The sequence below is a fragment of the Lutra lutra genome, chromosome 5, assembly GCF_902655055.1.
Source record: "Lutra lutra chromosome 5, mLutLut1.2, whole genome shotgun sequence".
Classification (NCBI taxonomy): domain Eukaryota; kingdom Metazoa; phylum Chordata; class Mammalia; order Carnivora; family Mustelidae; genus Lutra; species Lutra lutra.
This window is the reverse complement of record NC_062282.1, coordinates 140456367-140478569: the sequence shown is the minus strand read 5'-3', so window position 1 is coordinate 140478569 and position 22203 is coordinate 140456367. Positions and strand designations below refer to the sequence as shown.

Genomic DNA, 22203 nt, shown 5'->3' with positions numbered 1-22203 from the left:
ACAAGTCGGGTTGATACCTTTTTTGTACTTAATGTCTAATTGTGTGTTTTTTAGTCTGTTCCTTTATCTTAAAACTGGAAATATTTCCTATTTGACCTCCTTGCTGTGGGGATTATATCCATAATGGAATCCTGAACCTACGGGTAGGGTAATGGTTGTCCACAGGAAGGAACCAAATTCAACAGACAGTACAGGAGAAAAAGCAAAATGGGGATAAGAACATAACAGAAGCATGACGAAGAGGCCCATAGTGTCGGATGACTCTGAGCTGTCTCCTCTAAGCAGCAGAGGCTGGAGATGCCATTAGTTGCAATAGGGAACACAGGAATAGGTAAAGGAGGAAGACAGATATTTTATTTGGGGAAAAAAAAATCCCTTGGCAATAAAGCAGAGTATACCTTATTGAAGTTCCATCTGGTAGAACTGTATTTAGGAAACAGTAGAACAACATTTAAGAACAGTTTTGTTGTCACTGAAGGGTAACCATAATGAGATTTCCATCTGTGGAAAGGCATGAAGATTTGGATGTCAGTAGCTCTCTCACGAGCTATTTCAGATTCTGTATTTCAGAGAAATACATTTCTTGCCTCATTTCCAAGTAGACTCCCCCCAAAAAATCTCTAAGAATTCAGACTTCTCTTGTCACCCTTTAATTCTTTGTATCTGGTTTTACCCCTCATAACCTAAACATACTCCAATTTGAGTCACATTTTGTCTTCTATTTTATGAAGTTAAAAGCTCTACCTTAATGAGAGCCTCTTGGAATTAAAAAAATCAACATGGTTACTGCCTCCAAGTTACTTTTTGTCTTGACTCAGTCTCCCTGCCCATAGTGTGATTTGGAACAGTTTGATTGCAAACTTACTTCGCCCACTGACTCAGAGACAACACTACAGTGGTTATCTAGTTATGAGTCAGAAGATACGGGTCTCAAAAGCCTCTGGAAAAAAGAAGGAAAGGGAGATAGACCAATAATCAAAATTGGGATTACCTCATTCCAGTTAAATTTGCCATTTTGAATGTAAGCAAAGCAGTAGTATCCAGCATAATGTGGAATAAAGGAACTGGAATATTCTGATGAGTCTTGTTATTAGTGGATGACTACTTTTAATGTAGGAAACTTGAACAACTTTACTTGATTGTGATGAGGAAAGAATGAAAACCATTTCTGATTTATCACGACTGACAACAGAATATGGCAAAAAGCACAATGTGGTGTTTCCAGGCCCAGCCTTGTTGTTGATACCTTGAATGGATCTCTTAAACTTTCTTGGGTTAACATTTCCTTTTAGGCTCATTGGTTCACTGGAAGGATTCACAATACTCAAAAAAAGCTTATATTCTCACAGTAATATTTTATTATTGTTCAAGGATACAGATAAAAATCAGCAAAAGGAGAGGGACCTGGGTGGCTCAGTGGGTTAAGCCTCTCCCTTCAGCTCAGGTCATGGTCTCAGAGTCCTGGGATTGAGCCCCGCATTGGGCTCTCTGCTCAGCAGGGAGCCTGCTTCCCCTTTTCCCTCTGCCTGCCTCTCTGCCTACTTGTGATCTCTTTCTCTCTCTGTCAAATAAATAAATAAAATCTTAAAAAAAAAATCAGCAATAGGAAATGGCAAGTGAGGGGAAAGTCCAGAAGATACCAGGCATAAGCTTGAATCTTGCTTCCTCTTCCAATATAGACACATGGACATACCCCCAGCAGTCATATATGACAACACTTGCAAAGTGTTTCCAACCAGGAAAGCTGACTTGAGCCTTCCGTGCCCGGGGTTTTAACCTAAAGCCAGTCATGTAGATGTGAATTACCTGCATGGCTGCCCTCATCAATGACTCAGACTTAACCCTTCCAGAGGGTTATTAGCCCAACATTATTAGCTCAACTCTCTGATCAAATTGGTATCCTGTGTTCCAAGGGCTCAGAACTCATCTCCAGAAGCTGGCCAATGGCCAGTTCTAAAGATACACCTTTTTCAGTTATGTACAGAGTTTGAGCAACCCAGGCCTGCTGAGTTAACCCTTTTCTGCATGGGTATAGAATTACATAATAGCATAAGTGTCTTGCAATTTTAATGTTTTAGTGAATGGAGTGCTAATTCCTCTCATATAAATTATAAGGAATTTAATGCTTTATTTCATCTTTGTGATGGATTGGATAATTCTAATTATTTGAAAGCTTAAATAAAAAATAAATTATACTGATGTTAGAAAGTAAAGCTGGATTGAATCTCTAACGAAAGAAGTTGTGTTTTATACAAGTCAACACACAGCCCTGCTCACTGATGAGTAAACTCCCAAGTGAATAAAATACCAAGATTAGGATTTTCAGACTTGAGTCGTAAGGAAGTCAAAGGAAAAGAAACTACTTAAGCCCAGTTTCAGAAGCTAAGTCAGCGTTTGATTAGTAAATTACTGATATTTTTCTATTTCCCTTGCATTGGTGATAACTTTTTTTTTAAGTGAAAACACTATAGGATTTCTCTACATTTGGATAAAATTGCTCAGGTTTTACTTGTCTAATTTAGCATGAATCTTTTTTAGAGTTGTTTAGTGCAGTATTCCATATTTTGCATCTGTAATTTAACTCTGGTATTTTCGTTTTCCTATGGTTTATCCTTGATCCATGGTTTTCTAGTTGCGAATGGCTTTGTGTTTTTGCTACTTATCTTTTTTTTGTTGTCACTTAATGTGTTTGCTCATATTTATTGGATTTTAAAATGTTAAAAAATTTCTCTTCCTAAATTGAAATGTATCTAGGTAGTTTTTTCCCTACATCCATAATGTACAACTTTGGTATAAAATTTGCAAATTACCACATGGAAGAATGTTTATTGTTCTACATTTGAAATTGTTGAATATTTGACATATTCAATTTAAAATAGAGAAAAACCTTTCTAAGATTTAAGAGAACTACTTTTATCTGGAAAAAGGCTTTAGAATTTTTATATAAAAGAAAACTAAGTGTTCCTATCTGGTTAGTCATTTTATTTAGAATTAACTCCATACACTAGAAATTGCATAATGCATGATTATCCCACAAGCCCTGAACTAGTGTCTTTTCTCTCAACATTTTTAATGGATATTTTCCTAACCAGGTGCATGAGGGGAGCAGATAACCTTTCAAAACTAGGTATTTGTAAAATGACCTTGGAATGAATAAATAGCTGCTATGTAAAATGTCTGCTGCGGGGTCTAGAAATGGACCTTAGTTTTCCATTTGGCTTAAAATCTTTTCTGAGAGAGAACAAAGTCTTACCTTTTAGCTGCTACCTGCCTAACTTATTAGCTAATGTGGTTCCTACCCATTCACAACATAAAATGTATGTTTCAGTGACTCCTTAAGTAGTAGTATTTTACCTTCTCTGGTTCCTTTTTTTTTTTAAAAAAAGAAGTATATTAACGTACAATACTTTTGAGCAGTAAATGCTCCACCTTGCAATACCCTAGGAGTCCTCCTTGCCATCCTTTCCAGAATTTGTTCTCTTCAGCTTTGCTTCATAAAGAAGCAAAGCTTTTCTTCATAAAGAAGCAAAGCTTTTCTTCATAAAGAAAAAGCCCACATTTGCAGCTAAATATTTGTTGGCAAATCCTGAATTTGACTTTTCTATTGATAAGAGACTTTACTGATCTGTTTTAGGTTTTCTCTTTTCTCACTAAGAAATAGTCATTTTAAATTTCTTTAGTCTGATCCAATTCTGTTCAGTAAATGTTTTGTACTGGGGTCTAATAGGCCGAGGTGAATAAAACACCTTTCTTACCCTTGAAGAACCTACACTCTAGGCTTTTCATTCCATTTCTATATCAAGAAAGTGGAAGGCAAACGTTAGTATAATCAAATTATTCTGAGACTGTTTTATATTGTACCTTAGGCCATTTCAGTTTGACTAGATAGCTTACTGCCTGACCATGTTCAGGTTTGTTTCCTTCCCATGCACTTGAAACAAAACTGTCCCCAACAAGCTGGTTGGTTAATAGTGCACTTCCACTTCCGAATCGTTAGGCAGAAAACTGAAATTGTTGGAACTCTTTGTGGTTCAAGCCTCTCTGTACCATTTGTCTTTCAGAGTTTTCTTTTTTACCTAAATTAAGGCTTTTTGGAGTTTTATCCACAAACCTTCCAATTTTACTTGCTTTTGGAACTCTTGTAGGGAACCATTCATTTATAACAAAAATAATAGATGCATTCAGGTAAATCCTGGATTCCACAGCTGGAAATCCTATGAACTATCCATCATCCCAAGTATTCGTTGAAAATTGTGAATTACTTCATGTTTAAAAAAAAAAAAAATCCATTCCCAGTATCCCTAGTGGACCTTAATGAATCTTGATATAGCAGCTAGCTTTCATAATCCATTTGCAGGGTAATTTATTCTTAAAATATGACTAAAATTGTACAGCCAAATTATAACCCATTGTTTAGTTTTTCACTCAATCCAAGAAAAATGAAAATGTTTTTTAAAACTTCTTCCTTTGAAAGTATATTAGATATCCTGAGTCAGAATGTACATAAATCTAGAATGTAGAGAAGTAAGAGACAGTTTGTGAATTCTGAAAGTTCAGCATGAACTTCCCAGGTGGACTCCACAGTGGACTCTTAGAAGGATTCAAAAAGGCTGTGGGTTAAATTTCCTCTTGCCTCCTGAAGGGAATACTAACATTTGAGGTGCTTTCGATCCACTTGTGACAATACATCAGAGTCTTATTCTGAAAGCAGTACCTGATCCCTTATGAGTAAACATACAGGGAAGGAGGAATAACTTCATAATATACTGTTTATCGCCATTTTTGCATTGTCTAAAAAGACATTTGATTTATTAGCTTCTCAGTGTCTACTTATGTTAGCACTAAACAAAAATTCTAGGTTTGGTATAGCATTCCTAGCTATACAGTTTTACTACTTAAATACTATTTAAAAGTATTGTACAAACTAAACTTAGAGGAGATAGCATCCCCTGTGCTGTCATGTGCTTATATTTAAAACAAAGGCAATAAACAACCTGGTTCCAAAATACCCAAGAATAAGTGTTGTCATAAGGAATGTTTAAGTCATTCATCTGCATCTAAATCTTACTTTGATAATTTAAGGTAAATATTTGACTCTGGGCATTATTATTTATGGTACAAAGTGCTTGTCCAAATAATACGGTATGATAATATGAAGTTTGGTAGGAGATAGAAAGTATGTTAGCTTCTTAGTGCTGCTCTAACAAATTATCATAAATTTAATGGCTTAAAGCAACAAGGATATAGTATCTTAGAGTTCTAGCAGTCAAAAGCCTTAAAATCAGAGTGTCATCAGGCTTGTATACCTTCTGGAGTGTCTAGAGGAGAATCAGTCTCCTGCCATCTTCAGCTTTTAGAGGCCACTGGGATTCCTTTGCTCATGGCCCCTCCTTCTATCTTCAAGTCCACCAGGGTAGCATCTTCAGGTTTCAGTCTCCTGCTCTTGCTCATTTCCTTTCTCCCTCCCCCACTGCCACCCCGTTCTCTTTATCTAACTCCTATTCTCTGCTGCTCTCCCATGAAGACTCTTGGTTACTTTAGGACCATCTGGATAATCTAGGATAATACACACATCTTAAAATCCTTAATTTAGTTAAATCTGCAAGATCCCTTTGGCCCTGTTAGGTAGCACGCTGACAGGCTCTGGGAATTGGGACATGGACATATTTGGAAAGCCATTCAACCTAGTACATAATGTGCAAATAATAGTTACTTATGTTGTAAAAGTAGAGGTTATTATAATCCTAATTTGTGTTGCTGGTTATACTGCCAAAGTAAGAATGTAAACAGATGCTTTTCCCTTCTTCAGTCTAAGAATATGTTCTCTGCTTAGTAGCCATTTTTCAGAGGTATTATATTCCTTAAAGGCTCCTTTAGTTTTGATTGTGTGGATAATTTAAGTTTATTGTCTACTGTGTGTCTGGGGTTTTTGAGGTTTTGGTTTTTTTTTGTTGTTTGTTTTTTGTTTGTTTTTTGTTTTTTTGTTTGTTTTTTTGTTTGTTTGTTTGTTTTGTTTTGTTTTGTTTTCAGAAAGAACAGATGAGATAGAGAGCAGGTACTCTGGCACTTGAGTAATAAACCACTCTTTATCTCAGGCCCAAGAGTTTTATGTCTTCTGCTTGCATCCTTACTTACTTACTTACAGTAAGTAAACCACATGTCAGGCTTACTTACTAACTTTCTAACCCTTCACATATCTTGACAGTGCCTCTTGCTTGTAATTTACCCAAGAAATGCCCAGCCTTTTTTAGTGGCACTCATGTTTCTTTAAATATTCTCAACCTCATTAAGTTCAGATCAATTTCAGTTTCCCTGTTAAGCGTATTCTATATTTTGAACCTTTATAACATTTTCCCAATGGTATTTCTGAAAGACCACGTAAGTTGCCAGAATTAGGTGCTGGGGTTGCTTAGCGCCTCACACTTGTTAAAAAACACCTATTTTTTGTGTTTTGAAAGGTATAATAAAAAAGCTTCTATAAATCATTCCTACCTACTTTAAAACTAGAAGGTTCTTAGACCTAGAAGATTCTGACCATGTTCAGTGCACATGACATTGTGAACCATGAGATAGAGTTTAACTTTTGTGTCAGTTTTTACATCAGTGCTTTAAATATGGTGGAAATCTTTTGGATTATATCAAAGTGGCAATAAAATAGATTATGATCCAGTAGATCATTAATTAGGTCAGTTATTAATTAATTAATCATTAATTAATTAGGTCAGTCTTACCACCAACTAACAATAGGACCTTGGACAAATCACATGATTTAATTGAGTCTTCCTTTCCATTTGATAAGTGAAGAATAAAGATAATTTAGGTTCCTTTTAGTTGACTATTCATTTATTTTTGTTTCCTTATTTATATACTTGTCTCAAAAATAGAAACCACTTTCAATGTGTCCCATAGATTGTGAAATGCAGTGTTGCCTTATTAATTTTCAGAAACCCTGAAATTTCTGTTTATATTTTTCCTTTCCCAAGAGTTGATTGAAGTTTTTGTTGTTTTGTTTTAAAAATTCTGGGTAGATAAGCCTTTTTGTCCGTTGGTTTTCTTTAATTCCTGCTTTTTCATTGGGATCAGGGAGTGTTGTTTTTAGCATTTTACTTGATGAACTTACTAATACCTACTTTGACTTAATATACGATAAATTTTTTAATGTTCAAAATAAATATAAGACAGATAAAATGTTCAAAATAAATCTGTAAGATAGAAACAACTTATTATGTTAAGATTTTCTAATGCTTTCCCCCCTATTTTCAGCTGAACTGTTGTATAAAAGTCTTCTGTTAATAATATGTTTCCGTTTTTCCATATCTTGGAAATCTCCTGTGTCTCATTTCATTTTTTTCTTTAATTATTCTTCATCTGATACATGATCTCAACTCCTGCTTTCTTACTGTTCCTATTTCCTATTTCTTACTGTTCCTATCTTGGTGAATTCCTTTATTTTTAGCCTTTTTGAATTGCTGTGTTTTTTGTGTACCTCATATATATAGTGTAGACTTAAGTTTTGCTTTTAGATCCAATCTGGAGGTCTTTTTCTAGTATCAACTTCCCCAGTATCTTAATTTTCTACTCCCTGTTTCTCTGTGCAAGTGTGTAATGCAGTGAGTGCTAGGTTGAATTTGGTGTTAGTTTCTCATCTTGGAGATACTTTGAAGTTTATTGTATCCTCTATCCCCTAATAATGATGAAGGCATGGTTCACATAGTCCTTGTTGAGTTTATTCATCTGGAGGGAGTATGAGGATTGGTTGAAATTTAAGCAGCATTATCTTCTGTACATATTAATTTCATGTTTGCAATAACAATTAACTGATTTACTCTTAGAATTATTTTTTTTTTACTTACAGAGTAGAAAAAGATACTTATAGCCAGCCAACAAAAAAAAATGGATTTTAAAGATTTTTTTTTCTTCATTTATTTATTTGACAGACAGAGATCACAAGTAGGCAGAGAGGCAGGCAGAGAGGTGGCGGTGGGGCGGGGGTGGGGGGAGCAGGCTCCCTGCTGAGCAGAGAGCCCAATGCGGGACTTGATCCCAGGACCCTGGGATCATGACCTGAGCCGAAGGCAGAGGCTTTAACCCACTGAGCCACCCAGGTGCCCCCAAATTTGGATATTTTTAATTATAAATAGTTTTAGTGACTTTAAACTGACAGGGAGGCCATCTTTCAAATTAGCTCATTAGTTCCTAAAGAGATATTACCCACACACACATACACACACACAAACTTAAAATAGTCTATTATTTTCATGCTCTTTATATAGATTTGTTTTACATACACATTTTTTCCCAGTTGTATTCCTGTATACAAAATATTCTGTATTATCAGAAACTGTGCTTTCTGATCTTTCTGACATTGGACCGTTAATATCAGTATTTCTTTTTTTTTTTTTTTTTTCATTCAGTTCATTTTCTAAAAGCATAGTATAGCTCTTTACTACAGAACATGTGGTAATTTTTCAGGAGTTATACAAATCAGCATATACAAGGATAGTTACTCCATTCTTATTTATAAAAAGATTTAAAAAATCAGAAAACATACTAATGTCCAATAATAGATTGGTTAAATAAATAAGGACAGCTATGTAAGAGAATAAAAAGAAGATGGATAGATATTTGCTCTGCCATTAAATGATAAAACTAGTTTACAAAATGCTATGGTCCTGGTGTTTTTTTGTTGTTGTTTTTTTAAGATGCATTTGTTTATTTGAGAAGGAGAGAGAGAGAGTACGACTGCACATATGTGAGTGGGGAGAGAGACAGAGGTAGAAAGAAAGAGAGCAGACTCCCCACTGAGAGGGAGACCCAGACAGGGCTTGATCTCATCACCCCTTATCAGGGACTGAGCCAAAACCAAGAGTTGGAGGCTCAACCAACTGAGCCACCCAGGTGACCTGATCCTATTTTTGTTTAAAATATAATTTGGGGTCACCTTGGTGACACGGTCAGTTAAGCCTCCAGCCCTTGTTTTGGCTCAGGTTGTGATCCCAGTGTTGTGAGTTCGAGCCCTGTGGTGAGCTTCATGCTCAGTGTGGAGTCGGCTTCATACTCTCTCTCCTTTTTTCTCTGTCTCTGTCTCTCTCTCTCTAAATAAATAAATAAATCTTAAAACTATATATAATTTAAATAATTTTCACAGAATTGTTTCTGTATTTTTTTTTACCATATCACACATTTATCTAACTTACTGTCACTCAGTGTTATTTTAAAACCAACTATCTGATTTTATTTACCTTTCTTCCAAATAGTATCTTGAAAAAAAATACACAAATGTTTATTGTAGTTTTTCATGCATGGTAGCATAACTTGATAACTGTTAAGAGAAATTTCGGGCGCCTGGGTGGCTCAGTGGGTAAAGCTGCTGCCTTCGGCTCAGGTCATGATCCCAGGTCCTGGGTTCGAGCCCCACATCGGGCTTTCTGCTCAGCAGGAGGCCTGCTTCCTCCTCTCTCTCTGCCTGCCTCTCTGCCTACTTGTGATTTCTCTCTGTCAAATAAATAAATAAAATCTTTAAAAAAAAAGAGAGAGAGAAATTTCATTTTTGTGAGATCTAAAGCTCTCATTCTTTAGTGAACTATATTACCAAACTTAATTCTCTTAAAGAAGCATATAGAAGGGTGTATAATGAAATTACAACCATGTAAACACTGTTAGAAATTTTACTTATTTTTCTCTGCTTTTCTGGTTTTAATTTTCTAAAATAAATTTGGATTAATTCCTTGCACAATGTAAAAAGTCTTTTGTAGGTTAGATTATTTAATCATTAATTAAAAGTATTCATTTCTCGGGGTGCCTGGGTGGCTCCATGGGTTAAAGCTTCTGCCTTCGGCTCAGGTCATGATCCCAGGGTCCTGGGATCAAGCCCTGCATCAGGCTCTCTGCTTAGCGGGGTGCCTGCTTCCTCCCTCTCTCTCTGCCTGCCTCTCTGCCTACTTGTGATCTCTGTCAAAAAAAAAATAAAAGTATGCATTTCTCTATAAATCTTTACATTTCTCTATAAAATTATATAATTGCTAATGTCCTGAAATGTCATTAAAATAAAGTAATAATTTCTTTGAAATGTAGAAGTCTTAAATTAATATTTTGAGTAATATTAATCTTATTTCCATTAAAGAACTGTTACTAAGCTGGAAATTCTATGGTGCATGAAATTTGCTGGCTTCCATGGAATCTGAGTGTACTTGTCCTAGGAGGATTAGCTCTTGAATTCATTTTGCTGTGGTTTTTCATAGTATGATAATTTCATACTATGTGATTGAAGTTCTCATCTAAAATTAAGAACTTATTTAATATCAGATTTCATAAAAGCAAAACATGGCAAGTATTAAAATAATGAATGATGCATTAAATACTGAATGGTGCATTAAAATTAGACTCATAACTGGATGCCTGGGTGGCTCAGTTGGTTAAGCATCCTACTCTTGATTCCGGTTGAGGTCATGATCCTCAAGGTCGTGAGATAGAGCCCCTCTTAGGGCTCCATGCTGGGCATGAAACCTGCTTAAGATTCTCTCTTACCTCTCCCTCTGCTCCTCCCCCACAAAAATAAATAGGTAACTAAGATTAAACTCATAACTAAAATCCCCCCCCTTTTTTTTACAGGAATTGAAACCTGATGTAGTAACTAAATCTGCGCTCACTGATGATATCAGCTTTGAAAAAATCTGCAAAAAGGTATGTCTGCAATGGATTGTCTTTCTTTTAAAAAAAGTTACTGCTTTATATGGTTGACCAACTTTTTCTTATCACCTTTTTCCTTGAAGAAAAAAACTTAACAACCCAGTTACTATTAGAATATGATGATTTTCCCCACTTCAGCTCTATTATTGCCATCAAAAAAATATTTTTATGGTAATTTATGAATTTTGCTTTGCTTATGATAGCACACCTTCAAGGTCCGTAAATGTATGTTGAACTTATTGTGGCATTTGTGTGTTAGTAACAAGTCATTAATTTTAATAATCATAGCAAAGAATATTTTTATTTTTTCCAAGTAATTTTTATGACTATTTCATTTAATCTCTGTATTTAGTACTTGTGAAAGATTATTTTTACCCTCTTTTTACAAATGAGGGAACTATAGTTCAGAAAGAATGAAGTGAGCTGAGTAAAGGTGTACCAAATGGCAGTTGGGACTTTTACCCAGTTCTCCTGCTCCTACTATTTCGCCTTTTTCATTTCTGCCTGCTCTGCTAATGTCTACATAGGACAGTTCCAGGCTAAGAGCGGATTTTGGATTAATGGATATTTCTGTGTTGCTTCTCTGTTTTCGCATTCATTGGCATTTGCTCTAATGTATATTATTTCATGTTTCCTGCATTTATGTCCACTTTGCTCTTTTTTCTAGTTTCTTAATGTGGAAACTTCAGTTACTGATTTTAGAGATTGCTTCTTTTCTAACAAGCATTTAGTGTTGCAAAGTTGCTTTATGTAAGCACTCCTTTAGCTGCACCCTTAAATTTGATAGGTTGTATTCTCATTTTCTTTGAGTTCACAGTATTTTAAATTTCCCTTGAAACTTTCTGTTTCACCATGGTGTAGTTAGAAGTATGTTGTTTAATTTCTGAACAGTTAAGGAATCTTCTAGGTATGTTTTCATGACTGTTTCCTTTGTGATCCATGAGCAGACTTTTTATGATTTTTATTTGTGTTGTGATCCAGAATGGCTTATATTGGTGACTATTTCATATGCACTTGAAAACAGTATGTTTTCTCTTGGCATCAGTGTCCTAAAAATGACAAGTAGGTCTCTTGGTTTTTGGTGTTGTTCAGGTGATTTATGTCTTTACTGATTTTCTGCCTATTTATTTTATTGATTATCCAGAGCCTTATGTTAGAATATCCAACTATGGATGTCAGTTTGCCTATTCCCGCCCTGAGGAAAGAATGCTCTGATTCTTTGTTTTTATAGACTAGCACTGACTTTTCTGCAAGTGATATGAGACATGTTAGATTTTAAAACATTTTAAGAACGCCAGAATATGAAAGGTTTTTATTTGCTTGAGAGGAGGGAGAACTTGTTGGTGCCATTGTCCTGATGAGAAAAGCCACACTAAATCCCTGAACATGATTTTACAACAGTTTCTTTATTTTGTACTAGAATAATTCTACAGTAAATATTCTTACTTCATGGGATTTTTTCATAAAGAGAGGAAAAACTAAACTGAAACTAAACTGTGGTTTGGTCTGTATCTCAGACAAAATAATGACATGTTAAATATAATAGTAGTAATGGAATAAAAATGTTATAGAATTTTTTTTTTCTCTTGAGAGTTAAAAAATCAGGGGCGCTTGGGTGGCTCAGTGGGTTAAAGCCTCTGCTTTCAGCTCAGGTCATGATCTCAGGGTCCTGGGCTCGAGCCCCGCATTGGGGGTCTCTGCTCAGCAGGGAACCTACTACCCCCTCTCTCTCTGCCCGTCTCTCTACCTACTTGTGATCTCTGCCTGTCAAAATAAATAAATAAAATAATTAAAAAAAAAAAAATCAGTTTTCCAGAATAAATTTTTTGAGCTTTCTAAAGGTTGCTAAATTTTTTTTTAAAGATTTATTTATTTATTTATTTGACAGAGAGAGAGATCACAAATAGACAGGCAGGCAGAGAGAGAGAGAGAGGGAAACAGGCTCCCTGCTGAGCAGAGAGCCCGATGCGGGACTCGATCCCGGGACCCCGAGATCATGACCTGAGCCGAAGGCAGCAGCTAAGCCTACTGAGCCACCCAGGCGCCCCTAAAGGTTGCTAAATTTTAAAAGTATTCATTAATGTTTAATTTATGGTTCAAGTAAAAAGCATCTTCTCTGCCAGATTGTTTTCACTTTGGAAGATTAACATTAGTGTATGTGTAATATTTATAAAATCAATTTTTTAGGGTATCTTCTTCCATTTACAACGCTTCCTTCAACTTTCCAGTGTGTGGAATGTCATTTATCCAAAAAAAATGGGCAACAAACATCTATATTAGCTTATCATTGTTATTTTATATTAATAAATTCATTTGCATATGACAGGATTTGTAGTCATGAAAATTTTTTTAATTAATTTATTTTAGAGAAACAGTGCTCAGGTGCCTGAGCAGGGCCTGAGAGGCAGTGAGGGGCGGAGAAGAGGGACAAGCAGACTCCCTGCTAAGCACAGAACCTAGAGGGCTAGATCTCAGAACCCTGCGATCTGAGCTGAAATCCAGTTGAACACTTAACTGGCTTCGAGCCACTGAAGCGCCCCTGTAGTGATGAAATTTTTAATACTAATTCAGATAAAAAGTTTAGGATCTTGGAGCACCTTGGTAGCTCATCCAGTTACTCAGCTGCCTTGGGCTCAGGTCATGAACCCAGGGTTCTGGGATCCAGCCCCATGTTGGGCTCCTTGCTCAGCAGGGAGCCTGCTTCTCCCTCTGCCTCTCTCCCTGCCTCTCCCCATGCTCATGCTTTCTCACATGCTGGTGTGCTCTTGCTCTCGGAAAATAAATAAATAAAAATCTTTTTTAAAAAAAGGAAATTTAGGATCTCACTGTCAAGGGTCAAGTGAAACCTGGCTACATTTCTGCTGTTTATACCTTCCTCTAAACAAAAGCAAGGACGGAAGGGAAGCTGGAGAGGGAGGAAGGAGAAACAGTTCTGTTTCATCCAAGTTCTTGATGGAACCCTGGAGGAATTTAAAGCCAAAGGAAACTGCCCTGATTAAAAAATCATTTCAGATTCCTCCCAAGCTATTTGATTTCACCTATTTTGTTAGTGTTTTATTTCATTTGGGATATTCTCCCATTGGATTCAGGTTCTTCTGTTTGAAAACCTGTTAATAAATTAAACCTCTAAAAAATGATGCAGGCAACAGTGTTGTTGTGGAGAAAGGATTGATTGCTCTTCAGTGTGTCATAGGAAGTGAGCTCAGTGAAAGGTAACCTCACAGGAATGAAGCCTGTTACATAGAGCTCTATACATTTGAGCTGTCTGTTGATCAGATCAGAGCAGAGCAAACTAATTTATGTAATATCTTACAGCTTGCACAGTTCTTCCATACACGTTCTTATCTCAGTTTATCTTACAACAGTGATCTCATGTAGAAAGCATTCATTTGCACATATGTGTGTGTGTGTAGTAATAGTAAAGTCTTCATTTTTCAAATGCAGAAAAGGGGTAGAAAGGTTAAGTAGGCAGCTAATATGTATATGATGAAAGTTGAAAGCTAAAGAGTGGAAGCACGAGAATGTTGACGTTTCCAGACAGCTGGGGCCAGGATTTCAGAAACTTGGCAATTCAAAACATGTGTTGCACACGAAGCAATCAGCTAGGTGGTGTGGACGATGACACAGGGAATAGGAAACTCAATATTTTCCAGAGGAATATATAATCTAGTAGGGAGTATAAGACAGGTATATTAAACAACTGCTGGATAAGGGGAAGCAAATTAATATTTGTGAACATCTGTTAACAGTTGCTGACTCAATTAGGTGCTTTATATATGTTAGCTTTCTCAGGGAAGATGATAACTCCATTTAACGAAAGGACATACTGGCCCAGAAAGGTAAAAAATATACCTATAGGCAGACATTAGCAGATAACAGATCCAAGGTCTAAACCCTGGTCTCAGCCTACAAAACAAAGGTTTAGGAGAAAAGGCTCAAGTGGGTCCCTAATTTGTAAGACTCCATTTTAGAATCCTGGTGTCCCAGGGATTATAAGAGCCCAACCAATGCAAAAAGGTCTCCTGTTGCCTTCAGTGTGGACTCTAAGCCAGAGTTCTTCTAATCCAGCTGAATGGACTGTTTCTTATTACCTGCCTACTTATTTTTAGTAAAAGGACGCATATATCTTTAGGTGAAACTAGAATTGAAATTAAGTATAAATATTAAGAATACTGCTCCCAGCTTTCTGCCTCTACCAGTTCACTCTGAGTCAGGTTGTTGTAGGCAGCTTTTCACAGGAAGGAACACTGCATGTAAGAGAACTTTTTCATTTTTAGACAGTTGTTTGTATTCACATGTACATTCTCAAGATTCTTTTCAGAATTGAACACCTAATGCTTGTGTTCATAAAAAATACCCGTATACCAAAATAAAATTTTTCCATAAAAAGATGAGATGTTTTCCTCTTTTTTACTTAATTTATTTGAAATGGAAGAAACGAGGTGTGTGAAAACCACAATTTCCTGAGAATTTTCCATGGCAAATGTTGTGTCAATGTTAAATAAGGAAAGCTGTGGTTCCCTCATACCCTCTAATATTATGAAGACTTTTTTCATGCAGGTGTAAAAAATGTTCATAGAGAATGCTTAGCCTTTAGTCAGTTTTTGTGAATTTCAGGTATATGACTGTATTCAGATTTCTGTAAACCTCTGTAACATTTTTCATCTTTCTTTTTTTTTTTTTTAAGATTTTATATATTTATTTGACACACAGAGAGAGATCACAAGTAGGCAGAGAGTCAGGCAGAGAGAAAGGGGGAAGCAGGCTCCCTGCTGAGCAGAGAGCCTGATCTGGGGCTCAGTCCCGGGCGGGACCCTGAGATCGTGACCCGAGCTGAAGGCAGAGGCTTTAACCCACTGAGCCACCCAGGTGCCCCCATTTTTCATCTTTCCAGTGAAGTTTATCACATTCTGTCATGGATGAATTCATTGTTCATTTGTCAACCTTTTAAATTAGAGCAAGATTGTGAACCTCAAAAGATGATGTTCGTGTCCTTATGTGAAGACCATGTGTGTCCTTATGTGTAAGACCATTTATTGAGGCATGTTTATATAAGTATAAACATCAGTGAATACAAAGTGGGGAAAAGTGAGTGAGGCAGGAAGGTGGGCAGTAGTGAAATAAGGAGGAGTAAAGAATTTGAAAGGTCTCTTTACAGGTTCTGCTCTGCTTACTCTTGTGTGTTCTTACCCTCTGCCCAAAGACTTAAACTGTAGACATAGCAGACAGCTGCCGAAACCCAAAGCACAGCCAAAGCTTCAGACCTCCTCCCACTTACTTTACAAGGCTCTCTTTTATGCTTATATTTCATTTCTCTCCAAAGAGATTTGAGAGGGGGCCTTGGAGATGAGTCACAGAATGAGAGAAAGTTATCTCAAATAATTTAGAAGAAAACTGCTTGAGAAAGACTGAATTCAGAAACCTGTCTGTCATTTGTCACTTCTGTTCCCAGATGGCAAGGTAATCTGGAAATAAGACTATTAGTCTAATTATTAGATAAAATCGTTGGTCTGTATTCCCCTTTACCTCTTGTTAAAATTTGAAGTAAAAAAAAGGCATTGAATGATTTCAAATTGCTTTGTCAAGAATAAAATCAAGCAAGTTGAAAATATTATATTTGACATTGTTTACTTAGGAGAAATAAGGGTTATTTTAAATGATTGTTGTTGTTTATAAAACATGATATTTTAAACTAAAACTTCCATTAAATCACACATTTTAAGAAATACATGTGTACTTTTTTTTGGTCTTTTTGAAGAATGAAAACTGAAATCCTTAGTATTTGTAAAGCATGCCATTAACAGTTTTTCCATTTGCAGCTTTTCCCCATTAGAATATTTTTTCTAGGCCACAAATCATAAGTTACTCAGATTTGCAAATTAGTAACTGACCATCAAGAACAGATAAAAATTAACTTAAAAAACTAGCAATTAAGCATCAAACATAAGTTTGAAGGACTAGATGTATCTTAAGAAGATCTGTACAATGCATTCTATTTGCAAAGATTGCTGGTTAGCAAAGGCAAGAGGCTTAAATTTCTAGGAGTTTCTGCATTCAAATTAGTGTTGCTTTGCCATTAGCTGCCTGACTTCAAGCAGTTCACCTACTGTCTCTGGCTCTTGCTTTTTTTTTTTTTTTTTTTTTTCCGTTTCTCTAATAAACTCTTGAAGATCAAACATTCTGGTAATGTATTTTTGACCCCCTTCAAAGGCCTTATTGTAGCAGATGTAAAAATAACAGGGCTTATCCTTTCCGTGTTCAGTTTCATTTTGCCAAAAAAATTGTTTTGTGCGCCCTCACATACTCAAGTTTTATGGCATTTATTTGCTGTATTATCTGTTGATGTTTAAGTTTTCTTAAAAGACTATGACATTTTTCATGTTTCAGTATAACAAGAATAGTTGTTCTCTAAGACTTTGGTGATGGTGTTGAGTAGCCAACTTTTAACAAAATTTCCAGTTTATAAAAATTAGAAGCAATAAGGACATGCATGTATTCGCAAATATCATAATGCTACAAAGTAGGTTTGTCACATATCTGTAAGACCACATTATTGTTAAATAGATTGCCAGCTGAATGAATGATAATTTGAGAAGCTATTTCTTTGCTTTTTGGCCCTAATGATGCTGATATATTAATATTAAGTATTTTGGTAAAAATTTTTGTATTTTTTGTTTCTAGTTTTATTGAAATATAATTGACATATAACAAACATTGTGTGAGTTTAAGTTATTATACAACTTTATGGATTGATACACATATATATTATGAAAAATTACCATAATCTTAATTATCACATCTATCACCATATGTAAAATTACAATTTTTTGTGGTGAGTACCTTTGAGATGTATTGTCTTAGATGCTTTCAAGTATTTAATGAAGTATTGCTGCCTATAATCACCAGACTGAATGTTAGATCTCTAGAATTTACTCATCTTTTAACTGAAAATTTGTACCCTTTGGCCAAAATCTTTGTATTTCCTCCACTACTACCTCAAGTCTCTGGCAACCACCATTCTGCTCTTGCCTCTGTGAGTTTGGCTTTTTTAGATTCCACGTATAAGTCATACTAAGCAGTATTTGTCTTTCTCTCTCTGTTTCTTTCACTCGTAGTAATGCCTACCAGATTCATCCATGTTGAGGATGGAAGGATTTTTTTCTTTCTCGTGGCTAAATAATATTCTTTTACACAAAAGTATATGTGTATACACCATGTTTTCTTTTTTCATTTCATCTGTCAGTGGGCTCTTGGTTGTTTCTGGGTCTTGGCTATCATGAATAATACTGCAATGAGCATGGTATCTCTTTGAGATAGTGATTTCATTTGCTTCAGGTGTATACCTGGAAGTGAGATTGCTAGATCATATGGTAGCTCTAGTTATAATTTGTTGAGGAACCTCATCTTCTTTCCCTAGTGTCTGTACTTGTCTGCATTCTCACCAGCAGTGCTGCAGGGCTCCCTTTTCTCCACATACATCAACACTTGTTAGTTCTTGTTTGAGAGTAACCATTTTAACAAGTGTAAATAGTGTCTCACTGTGGTTTTGATTTACATTTCCCTGTGATTAGTAATGTTGCACTTATTTTCATGTATCTTTTGGCCATTTCTTCTTTTGAAAAATATCTGCTCGAGACCGCCATCCATTTTTAATCAGATTTTATATTTTTTGTAGTAGATAATAAATGGTAACTTTATTAATGATAAGAAAGAGAGGAAGTCTCTTCTACAGAGTCACCATTGAGATTTTATATTTATTTTGTTTTATTTATTTGCTGTTGACTTGTATGAGTTCCTTCCATATTGTGGATATTAGCCCCTTATCTGAGATATGGTTTCCAACTATTTTCTCTGATATAGATTGCCTTTTCACTTTGTTGTTGTTTCTTTTGTTTTGCAATAAAGTTGTAGTTTGATGTAGCCTCACTTCTTTACTTTTGTTTTTGTTGCTTGTGCTGTCAGTGTCACATCCAAAAAAACATTCCCAAGACCAGTGTCAGGGAATTTTCTTCCCTAAGTGTTCTAGGAGTTTTCTCTCACATTTAAGTTTTTTAGTCCAGTTCAAGTTGATTTCTCTGAGTCGTGTAAGATATGGATCTAGTTTCATTCTTTGACATACCAGTATCCAGTTTTTCCAATACCATTTATTGAAAAGATTCTCTTTTCCCTTTCGAGGATTCTTGGCCCTCTTATCAAATAGCAGTTTACTGTATATGCATTTGTTTATTCCTGGGCTCTCAGTTCTATTCCATTGCTCTGTATGTCTGTTTTAATGTCAGTGCCATACTATTTTTATTACTATAGCTTTGTACTATCATTTGAAATTAGGAAGTGTAATGCCTCCAGCTTTGTTCCTTCTCAGGATTGGTGTGGCTATTTGGAGTCTTTTGTAGTTCCATACAAATGTGAGGAATGTTTTTTTATATGTGTGAAAAATGCCATTGTGATTTTGATAGGGATAACTTTGAATTTATAGATAACTTTGGGTACTATGGATATTTTAACTATATCAGTTTTTCCAATCCATAATCATGAGATACCTTTTTGATTTTTGTGCCCTCTTCGATTTCTGTCATTAAACTATTACAGTTTTCAATGTACAGATCTCTCTGTTGTATTTATCCCTAAGCATTTTATTGGTTTTGATGATATTGCTTCTCCATCTCCCTCTGCCTCTCCCTACCATTCTTGTTCTTGCTCACTCTGTTCTCTCTCTCAAATAAATAAATAAATAATCTTTAAAAAAAGGGGGGGGGCTTTGTTGGGGGAGGGGAAGTACTCTTAGCAATAAAACACATTGAACAGAATAATATAATTTTTATTTACTGATGACATTTACTGCTGTTTTTTTCTTTAAAAAACACACACAAATTGCATTTAATTACAGAAGTAAAGCTGGGGTTTATATAATTCTTGATATTAAATTATTAAGTAATTGTACATGATTAGTAACTGCTTAATTGTATATATCTGTATACCTTGTAAATTCAGGCCTTTTATGTTCTTTGAACTCGGTACTGTTACATATGGATGCATAAGCTCTATACCACACACTCCCATTGTGATGGCACCCCTGGTGTTATGCAATGCAACAACCTTTTTTTTTTTTTTTTTGTAAGATTTTATTTATTTATTTGACAGAGATCACAAGTAGGCAGAGAGGCAGGCAGAGAGAGAGGAGGAAGCAGGCTCCCTGCTGAGCAGAGAGCCTGATGTGGGGCTCGATCCCAGGATCCTGGGACCATGACCTGAGCCGAAGGCAGAGGGTTTAACCCACTGAGCCACCCAGGCGCCCCGCAACATCCTTTTTTTAAAAATCAATCTTAACTTCTTGTTAACCTGCTATTCTCTTCAAGTAAGTCCTCCATGAAGGTTGCAGTATGAAAGCACAGTCATAAGGGAAGGCATACAACATCCAAGGATAATGATGTCTTCATTTATTAGAGTAATATAATTTTAGAATTATAAATCCTATTCTAGGGCCTTTTTTTAAAAAATAGAATTTATTGAAGTCAGATCCCTGAGTCACGGTTACTCTGGGATATCTTCCAGGGCATTGCTAAGTAAACTTGATGATAAAATGATTCTTAACAAAATAGTTTTTACTTAGAGTCAGCACTAAACATGCAAGTATTATCAATGGTCTTCTAAACCTTGTTACATCTAGGATGATGGGATGTAATTAGCTCTGGAAAAAAGAATACACAGTTCATCAGAACTTTTAATATGTTGTCGAAGAAGGGGCTCCTGGATGGCTCAGTTGGTTCGGCGACTGCCTTCAGCTCAGGTAATGATCCTGGAGTCCCAGGATCAAGTCCTGCACCAGGCTCCCAGCTCCATGGGGAGTCTGCTCCTCCCTCTGACCTCCCCTCTCATGCTGTCTCTCTCTCAAATAAATAAAGAAAATCCTTAAAAAAATTAAAAAAAATAAGTTGTCAAAGCAGAGGTTTGGAACAATAGTAGCTATGTTTTCAAACAATTTTTTATGAACACAGTCAAAATATTTAGGATTCCCATAACTTCTTATCCAAAAGATGTGAAATCAGCTCGTGATTAGAACAGTTGTTTTCTAGTTTATCTGTTTTACAAGTATAGTTGTTCATATATTGGGGATTATCTCTGAAGTGAGTTATCAGTACCACAAGGTTTCGGAAATACAGTCAGTGAAAGAAGCCGTTACGGAGTAATGGCTGCTGCTGGAGGGTCTTCTTTTCCCTTGTAAGGTGGGGGGTGGGCAGGCTCTTGGGGCTTGTATATTTCTCAGAACTAATTGGTATTGTTGTCATTGTTTTTACATTTAAGTCTACTGAGATAAGTAAGTCCTGGCAATTAAAACATTCTGCTTTTTCACTGAATATCAAATTTTCTCTACTAAGCCAACATCTCAAGTTGTGTCACCATTTAGGAAAAACAGTTAATGCTTTAAGACTATAACTTGTTGCTTTGATATGGCAACAAAAGTCTGTTGTGATAGTGTTTTGTTTTATTTCTTTTTTCTTCTTAAGATTTTATTTATTTATTTAGAGAGCACATCTGAGGAAGGGTAGGGGCAGAGGGAGTGGGAGAGGGAATCTCAAGCAGACTTCATGTGAAGCACAGAGCCTGACAAGGGACTCAGTCTCATAACCCCATACCATGACCTGAGCCAAAACCAAGAGTTGGAGGCTCAACTGACTGAGCCACCCAGGTGCCCCTGGTTTTTTTGTTTGTTTGTTTGTTTTTTGTTTTTTGTGTTTTTTTGAGTGTTTTTTAAAATTTCTTTTCACTGTTCCAGAATTCATTGTTTGTGCACCACACCCAGTGCTCCATGCAGTATGTACCCTCCTTAATACCCACCACCGGGCTCACCCAGCCTCCCACTCCCCTCCCCTCCAAGACCCTGATTGTTTCTCAGAGCCCAAAGTCTCTCATGGTTCATCTCCCCCTCCAGTCTCCCCCAACTCCCTTCTCCTCTCCAGCTTCCCATGTGTTTGTTTTAAATTTAACTTTAGAACATCATGAACCTGCCAGAAATTTACTTTGTATTTTTTCCTAATTTTTTAGTCTACCCCCACCAAGGATTCTATTTGCATATTATTAGAGCAGGTGTCACACTTTTTCTGTAAAGTAATTCTGTATAAAGTATTTTAGGCTTTACAGGCCATATATTCTCTGTCACCTCTACTCAACTCTGCTGTGTGACATAGTAGAGCTGTAGACAGTATGTAAATGGATGAATTTTGCTGTTTCCTTGAAACCTTATTCTAAAAAACAGGCAGCAGGTGAGAACTGGCCCATTAGCCAGTTTGCGAACCACCAGTTTTGAGAAGTATTTCTACAAGACTTTTTTGTGAAAATGACAGTTCTCCATTAGTACTTCCTGACTTTGAACTTCAGTTGGTTTTCAGGGGATTTACCGCACACATTAATATGTCAGTATTAGTATATTTTAAGTATTAGCTATTGACTTCCTATGATGGTTTATAAGAATTTAGATCTCTTTCCTCTTCCAGACCTTCTGTCATATATGTACCT

General features: G+C 36.0%; 1 protein-coding gene across 6 annotated transcripts in view; it reads left to right on the top strand.

Annotated features, from left to right (window-relative positions):
- Positions 1–22203, top strand: part of SRFBP1 (serum response factor binding protein 1) — an 85306-nt gene that overhangs the window by 41339 nt on the left and 21764 nt on the right. For all 6 annotated transcript variants that reach the window (XR_007127656.1, XR_007127655.1, XR_007127653.1 and 3 more), the window contains exon 4: positions 10612–10683. Coding sequence is in view for 1 of the 6 variants with exons in the window: in XM_047731229.1 (XP_047587185.1) it covers positions 10612–10683 (72 nt within the window). In the remaining 5 variants the exon portion in view is untranslated. The remainder of the gene's footprint in view (positions 1–10611; positions 10684–22203) is intronic.